Source organism: Hevea brasiliensis, chromosome 1, assembly GCF_030052815.1.
Source record: "Hevea brasiliensis isolate MT/VB/25A 57/8 chromosome 1, ASM3005281v1, whole genome shotgun sequence".
In the NCBI taxonomy this organism is placed as follows: Eukaryota; Viridiplantae; Streptophyta; class Magnoliopsida; order Malpighiales; family Euphorbiaceae; genus Hevea; species Hevea brasiliensis.
In genome coordinates, this window is record NC_079493.1 from 111536022 (window position 1) to 111549779 (window position 13758).

Sequence of the window (13758 nt, forward strand, 5' to 3'; positions counted from 1 at the left end):
TAGTTTTGAAGTCTTATAATTGAGTTGTCTAATGTTGTGATTATTGCTTGGTTTGGAGGGCCCAGGAGGGGCCATATAATAATGATGAGATATGGGTTGAGTTTAGAAGTGTTATTTAAACCATTTTGAAGGTTGGGTAGGTCATAGATATAGGGGAGACTCTGCCAGATTTTCAGCACAACTTAGGGTGTCTTTGGTCTTTTCTAAACTTGTATTGAGTCAAATATATTAAATAATTGCAATGAAATTGTCAGTGAGCAGGACCTTCCTCCTCCTTGACCACATGATGACCTCGATTCAAGTTTGTGAGTAAAATATTAATTTTAATTATAATTTCGATATTATTATATGTTCAAACATGCCCATGCATCACTTATAAATATGTATCTATATAGTTAAATACTAGGCATATTTTATATTGCATTCATAATTGTTGAAGTGCCATAGATGTTATTTGTGGTAATTTGGAGCAGTGTGTGTGTGTAGCATGCGTGCGATATAGTATTGGATATGGACAGGACGGGTAGACACGACTTGAGAGACACTCGCTGGGACCCAGTCCTTCGGGGCAGACACGGCTTGAGAGACACTTGCTGGGACTCCTCATTTGGTTTATTAAGTGAAAGTCCAGCTTGAGAGACACTCGCTGGCAGAGGTTGGATTAAGAGGGTTGTATAGGGGATCAGCTCCCATATATGTATTGCTTGACAGTGTTGGGTGTGTGAGTGCTCCAAATTGCCTTTTTGCATTTCACTTCACAGGGTGCATTAACGTTAGATAGTTATAGAGATTATGATTAAATTTGGTATTTTACTCTCTGAGTTGAATGCCCACTCCTGTTTATCTATTTTTCCAGGCTACAGGAGGATTATTTGTTGTGGCTAACCTGCTCTTCTTTTTCGCAGGTCCATTAATAGTATTTAATATATTTTATACAATTGAGTTAAATTTTAGACTCCGCATGTGTTAGAAGCACTTATTTTTATTTTGGTCATGTATTATAAAAGTTATGTTGAACCTATAAAATTATTAATTGTATGTATGATGGGATTGGATGAGGGAGCTGAGCTCCTATTTGAGTTATGACATTTTGATCATGTGAAGGGTGAGCTGAGCTCCCCAATTTATTATATATTGTGTTTACAAGTTAGGCGAGTAAAAAACTCTCCGTTGAATGGTCCATTTTATGGTCGGACTCTGTTCGGTTGAATTCTTGAAATTGGGTCCAAATGGGTTTTAGAGTTGGATTGAGGAATAGTTAGGCTTACTACGGGCCTCAAGGGCTTTAGGCTAGCCCAGGTCCTAGTGCCAGTTTGGCCCATAGGTTGAGTCGTGACAGAATCAAACTTTACAATAACTTTCTTGAGAACCAAACAGAATCCAAGTCAAAGTTGAAATGAACAATTTGAGAACGCATAAACTTCTATACAAATGATAATAAGAGAACAAAAACTATGAACCTATGAATAGAGAGCCTCATACGATGGATACATACAAATCTTAGTCTATAAGTTAATACAAATTTATAAGCATTTAAAATTTTAAATAATTATTTATTTGATTAAAGTGTTTATATGTGATTGATACATTTAGTAAAAAATAGCATATAAATACATTTATTATTAAAATTACTAAAAAGGATATTAAATGAAATAAATAGTGAAATTTTAAAAATTGAAAAAGAATAATATAGTAAAATATTTAGTCAAACTAACTTATAAGCATAAAATTTATAAGTATAAAACTAAAGTTGATCTCCCACAATTTTTTTTATAAACTCATTTTACAAGTCAAAAAAAATATTATAAACAAAAAAATAAATTTATTTTTAAAACTTATAAACTGATTTCATCAGTTTATAAATTAAGACAAATTTCCTTTTAAGATATTCGTATTATTACTTCCTGTTTATAACTTAAGAGATTATTAATATATATGATAGAGTATATCTTATTTATATTAAGTAGCAAAAATATTCTTCAGATAAGTGATTCTTACCCACTTCAAATTTGCTATCTAGTTTGCTGCATTGTCATATTTTCCCAATAAAAAGTACAACACATATATATTTTTTCTAAGTTATTGAAAATTAATTCAATCATTTTCAAGCTACTGAAAAACTTTAGATTCTCTATAAGAAAGGGAAATCTAATTCCCTCAAGCACCCCAATACACCATACTAAGATTTTCTTCTGCACATTAAGCACATGACTGAGATTGTGACCTCTTGTACATGGAATCTATATATCCATCCAAAATTTGATATTGGCAACCATTTTTATTTTTTTTTTTTTACTATTACAATAACTTTTAAAAATTTATGGTGTGATTTCAGCATATGTGCATTCTCACTTATAAAGTTGTGGAGTTCTACCTTTTAAAATTAAATTACAAATTTTTTTTTTCTGTGTCCAATACTTTTTTTTTTTATTACATTGGATGTATGATATAATTTACTTAAAATTAAAATCCTGAAATGTTTATAAATAAATTACTAACTCAATAATGTTGCCAACTTGTTTATGATCAATAATTAATTATTGCAATATATTTTGTCAAATGATATTTACCCTTAAATGATTATCAATAATTAATCATAATGACATCACCTTAGAAAATTCATTCAGAACAAAAACTACACAAAGAAAATAAATTGATTGGGTTAGATTTTGTTAGTTGTTAATATTTGACAACCAAATTGGTGATGGCATGAACAGAAACAAGAAAACAAAAGAGTGGGAATTAGGGAAAAAGCAAAAAAAAAAAAAAAGTAATTAATAGAAAGGGATAGGTCATAGATGTAGATATGACATAAGGATAATAATGGAGAGGTCCTTATCTCATCAAAAGCAAAGAATTCAGTTAGAGATTCTGGCTTTATTGGAGCTCAGCAATTGGTGGGTGTGTCTTCAATTCAATGTGGTGGATGCAGCTGCCCTTTTCTTTCTCCATTTTCATTCCTCCTAATCTCTGCACATCAACTCCATTATTATCAACTAATAATAATAATAATAATAACAATTTTTTAAATTTATTATAATATTTTTTATTTTCATTTTATGATTTATAAAAAATTAATCTTATTGAAATGTATAACTATCCCTCTTAATAATGGCTTTTTTAAACTTTAAACTTGAAATTTTCTTTTGAAAGTACATGATTCTTGTGGCAAGGACAGCAAATAGAATTTGGGTATGTAAAAGCTTTAATTTTGCAGAATTCACACATAAAAAACTTTACATTGTAAGGATTATGTGCATGTGATGTTAATGAGTGTGACAAAGACAAATCAGTTTACATTAGGTCTGTGTCAATACATTCTACCTTTAGGCTTTGGGTGAGTGGTGGTGGTGGTGGTGGTGTCCATGATAAAGATAAGGTCTTAACCCCTATTATTAGCTGCCCCCATAAATATTTTTCCCCCATTAACTTGGAACTAGAACCAATCAGCCCTTTTCAATATTTAAGGGATCATTTTTAAATATCTAAATTAAATATAAAAAATATAATTATTAAACTTTTTTAAAATAACAAAATAATCTAAATATGCATAAAATAAATACAAAACATTATCTTATAATCATAAAATATTAAACAAATAATCAAGCATTTTACACTATTCAAACTTAAAAAAAAAGTCAATAAATATCCAATAGACTCTGATTAAAATTATTTTAAGTATTTATTAACCATTTCTATTATTATAAATATTATTGTATTAAAATTAAAATCAATTGGTATATTATAACAATATTAAATTTAATTAAATATTTCCACTTATATATGGAGGTGATAATGAAGAGGGGTTCCTCTTCTACTTATTTTGAGTCTCATTTTTTTATTGGATTTTGATTACATTATTTTGGATTGTGAATTGTTTTGTTAATATATTTTAAAAAAATAAATTTATTTATTTATTAAATCAAATTTTGAATTTATCAAATTAATTTTAATGAATTAATTACGAATAATTCATATTCATAATATTTAAAATTAATTGTAGGCTTACAAATCTTCTTAAATTGGTAGGATTAGATTCATTTTTACTTATTAAATGGATTTAATTGAATCATTTTACATTATAAATTAATTTATATTATTTATTGAGTCGCTGTATAAAATAATTTTTTATTAATTTATAAATTATTTTAAATCAAAATGTTAATTTTTCAAAAAAAAATATTAAAAATTTTGAGTAAAAATTTAAATTGATCAGATTAACTTAAAAAAAAATTTCAAAATTTCATTACACATAATCTCATATATTGCAAAGAAAAATTCATTATCGTTGGGTTAATAGCCCAATTATTTAATGTCTGTCTCACAATTAGTATATTTTTTAAGAATTTTTAAAGAATAAATTAGATTATTAATTTAATGATAATATTAAAAGAGTCTAATAATTAAAAATCTAAATGTTTATAGACTTTCAATTTTAATCAAATTTTCTCTCCTTACAATTTTCTTTAATTTTTTTTTAAAAATACATTGCAATATTAATACGGATGGAAAGATTATTTAATCAATGAAATAAAAGTTTAAAGATTAAGTCTTGTTTGTTTCGTAAAAAATAATTTTTGTACAAAAAATATTTTTAAAAAAAATTTTATTAAAGTATTTTTTGTTATTTAATTATAATATTAAAATAAAGTTTTATATTTATATCATGTATGTGTAAATGTTATCACGTTTTAATAAGATTATTAAAATTTTATAAAATAGAAAATGATTTGATCTTTTAAAAAAAAAAGTAATTTTCTTCAAAAAATATTTAATTTTTCCTTTAATGAAAAAAATATTTTTCATTAACTCAATTTTCTTAAATACTTTAAATATTGGAAAATATAATTGACTTGTAAATAATAATATCTCAGTTCCTTCTTTTTTGTGATATTGTTAGATAAAACAGCCAAGATCCTACAAAAGAAAATGAGAAAAGTTTAATAATAATAATAATAATAAATTGAATATTTTACACATTTAATCAACATATAATGTGAATGAAGAGAAAGAAATCATAACAATTTCTGACTTTTAAAAAAAAATAATATATAAATTAACTACTTCAATTATGTTGATTGATTTTTTTTTTCTCTTTAATGAGAAGATATGTTGATTGAATTTTAATTAAAATCACAAACATTCAATCTTTCCGTTCAAATGGGGAAAAAAAAAAACTTAAGAAAGAGATAGGGAGATGGAGTTTGAATTCTTGGGATATTGTTGGGTGGTGATGATAATTTCAACGTCTAGCTTTCAAAGAAGGGGCCTCCCATGTCTACATGATCGGAAGCACAAATGACTACTCACTACCAAAACAATCACCAACACACATACCCACCTCCTATCATAATTACATCATATTGATCTACTCAATATCAAATCAAAGTTACAATTATTTATATATATATATATATATATATATATATATATATATATATATATATATATATATATATATATATATATATAAGGGTTTGATTGAGACTCAAATTAGAAACTTCATAGTTTTAATATTACTAATTTAAAGTGAATTTTTATCGAAGTTATAAACTTAAAAGGGCAAAAAGTGGGAAAATCATTCAATTCTCTATTCCTTTGTGTGATTCATATCAAAACAGTAAAGCTACTTAGCAATCTAGTTGGAGACAATGATAAAGAGAAGAAATAAAAGTGAAAATTAAAGGAATATATATATATATATAAAAGGATCTCCACTATGATAACCAACAATTTTATGGAATTTTAATGCAATGAAGGTCAATGGAGTGGAGTGTTAAGATGAGTTGGAAGTTTCTCATATATATGATGTTGATAGTGAAGAAATTGTGCTTGTCATGGGAATAGGAAGGAAGGGAGATGGTTTACTTAGAAAATATTAGAGTAAATCACTTTCTAGTTTTCTAATCCCTCTCCCTTTCATTTTTAATTGTAGTTCTCCAATGGTAAAAGATGAAACAATAATCATTCCAACCTCCAACTTTTGAATTTTGAAACTACAAAGCCACTTTGGACCAATCAACCATTTCATTCTCTCTTTTCCCCCCTACACTATACAAGTCATATGGAATTTCACTTGAGATAGAGTACTTAGTTACATTATAATTTCTGAAATTTGCAGTTCCCTTTATATATATATATATATATATATATATATATATATATATATATATATATAAAGTTTAATTCATAATAAAATTAAAAAAGAAAATGAAAGCTAACTCAATTTTCTGATTTTATTCAGTGGTTGAAGGCATATAACTCACTTGTTAGATCCAGATTTAAATTTTCACTCTCTTAATTTTTCTACTTAATTAAAAAAATAACTAAATTAATAAAAAATAAAACAGGCCTACTCATCCCTAAAAGTTAATTCAAAGGAGGAGAATTGTTCAAATCTTTATATATATTATCCACATACCTAATCAATGTGAGATATTTAACACCTCCTCACACTTAATGCTCACTTGAAGCATGAAACACTTATGGGAGACCCAAATAATGATTAGGATGATTTTGATACTATTTGATATGAACCGCACGAGGAACAAGCCACCTAAATAGAATTCACCCTTAAAAACAAGATTGCAAAGGGAGGGTTTTTAAGAGAATATTAAGCTATCACCATTATAAGGTTGTATCTATGCAACATGGGGTTTGTGACAATACTCTATGCTTGGAAAATCAACGTACTCATTAGTAAGGCTGGCACCCTACACGTATCGAATTTGATATATGTACACGATGTGTTCACGCTACCACTCAAAATGCTGGATCTCACAAGATAAGATTAGTTCTAGTAGCATGATAAAAAAAAAAGGACAAAAACCAACTCACCTTCAAAAACTAGTTGAAGAAGGGAAGTGTTGCCGTCTATGAAAATTAATTATAGGTATGGTCCTACAAAATAAAAAATAAATGGGTTAGAGGTCTACCGGGTATGGACACGGTAAGGACCTTCAATCTAATATGAGAGAATATTGTATTAGATTGATTAGGGATAAAGAATGTACCTCATAGATGATCTGATCTCTTTATATGGAATATAGATAATGGTTGGTTATGGTAAGTTAACTACGTAATTACATGAATATTATTAACTAGCATAATTATAGGATTATATTTCTATATATAATATATAATTATATGCATTGTTATATTTAACAATCCCAATTAAGATTTTTTTTTTTTATTAAGTGGGTCTTACAATAGTTGAACCGATTGAATAAATCTCATGATTGAATCATTAAACATGATTAAACTCATAGCTGGTCTCTAATTAATTAAGTGGTACTCTCATAATATAGTTCTCTCTTATCCATTTAAAAAATATATATATAATTATTTTTATTTTAATAATATATAAAAACATGTATTATAAAAAAATTATAAAGTGTCAAATATACAAGAAATGTGTTTGATAAATGTGTCAAATATTTTTTTTTATTTTAAACTACATATTTAATATAGAAAATATGTGTTGAATATATATATATGTTGTACAAAATTTCAAGTAAACTGGATGAAAGTGAATTTCAGGTGCTGAAAGCAACTACATAGGCTATAAAAAAATCAATTAATTAAGATTATGTCTCCAACCAAACAAGAGGATGAAATTACAGTAAAAAAAAAAATTGTGAAGTATGAAAGTGGACAAGAAATGGAAATTCAAGAGTCAAATTACTAAATAGCTTGTATAAGATACCAAATTAAGTTAATTTTTGATGTAGTAGCTTTACTTAAACATACATTAGAATTGAATTTTCTGTTTAAAAGAAAAAATTTAAGTCAGTGTAGTGACATTTAATAATTAATATAATAATTCTAATGAAACTATATCTCCCACAATCTTTAAAAAAAAAAAAAAAACAATAGCATCCTATTTCCTTACTGATTACTTATAAGTGGCCTAAATTTGACTAGCACATTGGTTGGTAAATACTAATTCAGAAATTTCCCCAAATCAATAGAGGTGGTTGTGGTAACTTGTTTTATGGATGTTGCTTGTTTCATCAAATTAGGTTACTTATGGTAACTTGTTTTTAAAGATTTTAACCACTTTATGTAGGTTTTTTTTTTTTTTTTTTCTCCCTTTCTTAAAAACTTGTTTAGTGTAAATATAGTTTAAATTTGGATAATTTACAATTAAGTCATTAAGTATAACAAATCCATAAATTAATACCCATCACGTTTTTTAGTATCAAATAAAACTTCAAGTACTAAATTATTATCTCTATCCATTTTTATTTTTTACATTTGAGTTTTTTTTTTTAAATTATCTGTCACATTTAGAAAATCAATGAATATTAACTATTTTTTTTAATTTACTATTTATTTCTATTAAATAAAATAAATATTTATAGAAGAAGTAATTAAGAGAGATAAAAGTATTTTAGTCAATTATTAATATATTTTTTATAAAATTGAGGTTATCCAATCTTTTTTTAATTATTGTGTAAAACTTAAATGTGATAGATAAAAATAGACAGGGCAGTATTTCAAATTTAAAAGCAGTTTATCACAGTAACTAATTTGTTAACATAATTTAAATTTAAGACTAAATTGTTACTTAAAAAAATAAATTAAGGATCAATTTATAGATTTTGATATACTTTAGGGATTTAATTGTAAATTAATTTTCAGTTTTTTTAGTGTTATTTATTTTTTTTTTTTATAGATGGTACAAGTAAGAGGTACACATGTAGTTACCACAACAATTGTGATTCTTCTCTCTTGTTAGGTTTGCATAAATTATGCATTAGTTAATAATATAATGGAGATTAAGACATAAGAAATCACTTTCAAGGTTGGATTGAAAATTGGGCAACTTTGTGATTGGAGAAATGTAAGGGAATTGCTGTCTTTTTCTTGAGCTATTAATAGGCTTCCACTCAATCTAGTTGGGATTAATTGCTTGGACAGGTGTGCCCATTTCCCATAAGTTTCCTTATAATACTTTCCATGAAAATTATTAAACAGGAGATGTTGCTGTATATATTGCTCACAAGTTTTCACACTCTCATAATATATATATATATATAACCTTTATATTATTTTTAATGTTTACAACTGCTCTACAAAACAGAGTTTTCATAATTTATAATATTCTTAAATTTTAATTAAAAATAAGTTTATTTATTTTCATAATTATAATTCATATGCAAATGAGTATATGACCAGCTGGTTAAGTGGTATAAAGGAAATCTATGCATGCTAAGGACTTATTTGATTAGAAGTAGGTAGATTAAAAGTAACATTTTCTAAACAGCATAGAAAATAATTTTACTTAATTTGTATTATCAAATTAATTTTCTAATAAGTAGAGTATTTTATTTTTTTAGTGTAAAAAAATAAAATTCAGTGAGTTATATTTTTCTAATTAAGTATAATAAACTGATTTATTTATTTAATTTATTATACTTTAAATTATTTTATAATTATTAGTATTTTTTATAATATAAAAATAAATTATTTTTAAAAAGTTAATTTATATATTAAATATATTTATATTTTTTTTAAATGTAAATTGTTTATAAAAATATTTATTAAAAAAAGAAAAATTAGAGTTTCTTAAACTAAACAAGACTAGAATTGGTAAGTTGAAGTGGTTGACAATGGGATATTTTGCAAGATTACCAAAGTACTGTCAGAACACTTTTGGAAATGGATTGGACCCACCAAAGATCCTTTCTCCAAAGTCTCCAAACAAACACGAAACAGATGTAGATTCAAATCCTCAACCTCCCTTCTATCTCCACTGCAGCATGCACCAACACCGCCTCTCCAGTACAAACCTTTCTTTTTTTTTTAAGTTGTGCTTAAAATTTTATTTTTCTTTAATTATATTCCTGAAGGATGGCCAAGAGTGGGTTAGAAGCAATTTTTGTGTCTACTCAAGGATATCCAGGTGTCAATAGGAGAAGCATCACATGGCCACTTTTGAGTTCGTCACAAGAGATGCATGGCACTATATATTTTTGTTGCAATAATGGCATGGAAGAAGAAGATGATAAATAATGAAGACAATAGTAAGAGTAGAGAGTATAGAGAATTCATGGAATGTGAGAATGGGGATGTGATATTCTTGTCTGGTATCCTTTGGCCTCATGTGCGTGTCTGAAACGGTGAGATTGGCAGGAGAAAAAAACCCAATTGCAGTGAAAATGTAGTTATGAAATGAAGTGGCCATGAAAGTAATTTGCTGAATTGAAACTTTGAAAAGAAAGGGAGAGAGAAAAGGTGAAAAATATAGGTGAAGGGTAGAAATAAAGGGTGTTTGTTATTATTATTATTTTTTTTGATAATGGGAGCACATTGGGATTTTAATATTATAAATGGTTTTGGTTGTCCTCCGAGTCTTTTCTTGCCAAAAACAGTGAAAACTCATGAAAGTGTTGGACTTTTCAGGTCACAATCTTCAATCAAAGAGGACCCCTCTTTTTTTCTAGTTTATTTTGCCTCTTTTCCTGTTCATGGATCCCAAGGGCTCAAACTCAAAGAAACCACATGAACTACCTAATTTCTTGACCCATCCTCCTCAAACCCTACAACAGCAACGACAAGAACAACACCAAAATCAAAACCAACAACAGCCACGGCAGGCAAGCATGGGAGAGAACAAACCAGCGGAAGTAAAAGATTTCCAGATTGTAATTGCAGACAAAGAAGAGCAAAAGAAGCAGTTAGCACCAAAAAGAGGCTCAAACAAGGACAGACACACCAAGGTTGAAGGTAGAGGAAGGAGGATAAGGATGCCAGCTCTTTGTGCAGCAAGAATCTTTCAATTGACCAGAGAATTGGGTCATAAATCTGATGGGGAAACAATACAGTGGCTATTACAACAAGCAGAACCATCCATAATTGCAGCAACTGGGACAGGAACAATACCAGCATCAGCCTTGGCAGCTGCTGGTGGATCAGTTTCACAGCAAGGAGCCTCTTTATCAGCTGGATTGCACCAAAAGTTTGATGAATTAGGTGGGTCCAGTAGTAGTAGGACTAGTTGGGCAATGATAGGTGGCAATTTAGCTCGACCCCATCATGTGGCAACAACAGGATTATGGCCCCCAGTAGGTGGGTTTGGGTTCCAGTCATCATCTACCACTGGTCCAGCAACAACAAATTTGGGGAGTGAGAGTTCTAGTTATTTGCAAAAAATTGAGTTTCCTGGTTTTGACTTGCCAGGAAACAGTATGGGTCCCATGAGTTTTACCTCATTTTTGGGTGGGAGTAACCAGCAGCTACCTGGCTTGGAGCTTGGTTTATCACAGGATGGCCATATTGGGGTTTTGAACCCGCAGACTTTGAGTCAGATTTATCAGCAGATGGGGCAGGCAAGAGTGCAACAGCAACAGCAGCACCAACAGCAGAATCCTGCTGAGGATGATTCTCAAGGTTCAGGACAGTAATAGCAGTTCAGGGTAGGCATTCTTGATGTTGAGAGAGGCCGAGTGATTTTTGTAGTGGTTTTTGTGCTGTAAAATTGGTCCAAAAAAAAAAAGATACAAAAGAGAATTCAATAGGAACTGGTTTGGTTTGCCTCTTACTCTCCCCTTCATCACCCATATCTCCATATACAGGTGCTTTTATAGTTGTTGATTTTTGTTTTTGGTGTGCTATTACTGAGGTCGCAACTGTTGTAATGGTTCTTTTTGGTGTGGAATATGCAGGTGGAATTGTGCATAGCCAAATAGTTTGGGTTTGGGCTTAACTTCTTATCTAATTCAGAGAGGTGTGTTGATTATAATTTAAGGCATCTTTAATTGTTTTGTTCTTATCTTGGTCTGGATGAACTGGTGATCAGTTTGTTTGTGAGCTTAAATAGTCATTTAGTCGTTGAATTCCTTTTAGATCTTGAAAGCTTCTTAATTATCTGGTGGAAAAAAAAAAATTTTTTTCCAAAGGGGCAGCTAATTTTCTCCATTTGAGTGCCTGCTATATCCATTTTACTTGCTATCCTGTTTCTGGAATGATTCTCTCTAGTTATCACCTTATAATTCTTCCCAAAAAAATGCATTTTTTTCTTTGCAACTTTGTCCTCAAGGCCCATCTGCGTCTTTCTTTTTGTCTCAGTACTTGTCTTCATCAAAGAATCTTCAGTTTAGGAATGTATACCATCCTCTTATTTCATGCCTAGGAGAACACATAAATTTTCTGTTAGGTTGTTTATCACCTGGTCATGTTAATCCTTTTTCCATTCAGTATAAACTCAAAATTTTGGTTCTTCTTGTAATGTTTGAAATGGGTGTGTGTTTTTTACCGTCAGAGTTAAATTGTAAATATGAGCATTGACCTTCTAGAGGATTGCCATAATCACAGTTCTTCCTGCAATTTTTGAAATTGGTGTGAGTTCTTATTACAACTAGACAGCTCCAGTAGGATTGCCAATTTTTGGCTTTTCTCACAACCATACAATTTAGATAGTCTTAATATTTCAAACCGGGATAATTTCCCTCTTAATCTGTGCAAATTTCAAATTTTTAAATGAACTGTCCATCTCATTGGTGTCCAACTGTCAATCATAGTCAATTTGTGGTGCCTTTGCCTTTCCAAACTTTCGAGAAGTTAAGAACCAGTTTTCATGAGACAAGAACCTTTATGTACAACATCTGACAACACCATTAGCCATGAAATCCTACTCTCTCTCCACATAAGTACAAATCTTAGTAAACATGAAGTTAGAAATATATTTATGTAGACCAACTAAATCTGTTATTAAAATCCACTTAGCATTTCTGTCTGCTAAAGCTTGTCAGGCATTCATCTTTGCCTTAAATCTCTGATTTTGCAAAATTACTTTATTTTAATTTGTAGTTTGAGTGGATATCCATGTCTCAAGTCTCAAGATGTTGCCTTGGTATATGGCCAGGAGCTGTGGTGTAGAGTTCCCTGAATTGTTGGAGTCAAGATTTATTAGTGTGCGATTAGTACATGGTGATTGTATCCTGTATTTGAAGTATGACATCTTGGAATGGAGTATCATGTGGAAGCAACATTTTCTTGATAACCATTTGAACTTTGGACTGTCTTCAGCAAATTAGATAGTGTTTTCAGTATCCGTGCTCAAGAATGAAATGGTTGGAAATTGTAGAACACTAGAACTTTTCTTTGAATATGTTTGATTTTCAAATTCCTCATCTTTATGATCGAGTGTTCCATTGGCTATTTCATGACATATACATCATATCATTTATCCTTATCTCTTGTGGTACCAGAATATTTTCGGCTCATAATGTGTGCTTCTTCAAGTTCAATACATTAGGAATCATGTTGATTGATTACTTGTCCATGCGAGAATAGATGAGGTTTTCATATTAATAGTTGTTTTTGTTTGTTCCATTTGTGGACCTATTGTGTTGTTGATCTTTCTTTTCACTTTAATTTCTGCTGTGGAGATTTACAGAAATATGAAAGATGAAGTATTAGTACAGTGATTTGTCTATTTGTGAAAATCGTTAACCTTCAGAGATCAATCATGCGTAAGTGATGAATCCAATGAAGTTTGTCTGAATGGTCCTTGACATAATTTTGTAGAGTAAAACGTCATGAACTGAAAAAGAACAAGTAGAGAAGATGTGCTATTAGTATTTTTAACAAAATGTGTAACAAATGGTAGGTCTACGTGCATATTGTCCATCAGATTGATATTACCATGCAGCTTACATGCTGCGTAGATTATAGGGTTGAGGTCTTTTGCATGTTTTGAAATTTGAAATCTTAAAATTGATATTCAGGGAAGAAGATACTGTTCATCACTGA

The 13758-nt window shown here is 29.2% G+C and overlaps 1 protein-coding gene across 5 annotated transcripts; it reads left to right on the forward strand.

Moving 5' to 3' along the window:
- Positions 1 to 10293: 10293 nt before the first annotated feature.
- LOC110652424 (transcription factor TCP20) lies at positions 10294 to 13198 on the forward strand. Of its 5 annotated transcripts, none has more exons than XR_002494424.2 (3): positions 10294 to 11420; positions 11670 to 11731; positions 12814 to 13198. XR_002494424.2 is itself a non-coding variant. In XM_021808014.2 (2 exons), the coding sequence occupies exon 1, from the start codon at positions 10473 to 10475 to the stop codon at positions 11406 to 11408; it is 936 nt and encodes a 311-aa protein (XP_021663706.1). In that variant the 5' UTR covers positions 10294 to 10472; the 3' UTR covers positions 11409 to 11420; positions 11670 to 11849. The 5 variants fall into 5 exon arrangements, 1 of the variants encoding a protein (XP_021663706.1); XR_002494425.2 differs by having other exon boundaries at positions 12869 to 13198; XR_002494422.2 differs by having other exon boundaries at positions 10297 to 11579.
- Positions 13199 to 13758: the final 560 nt, after the last annotated feature.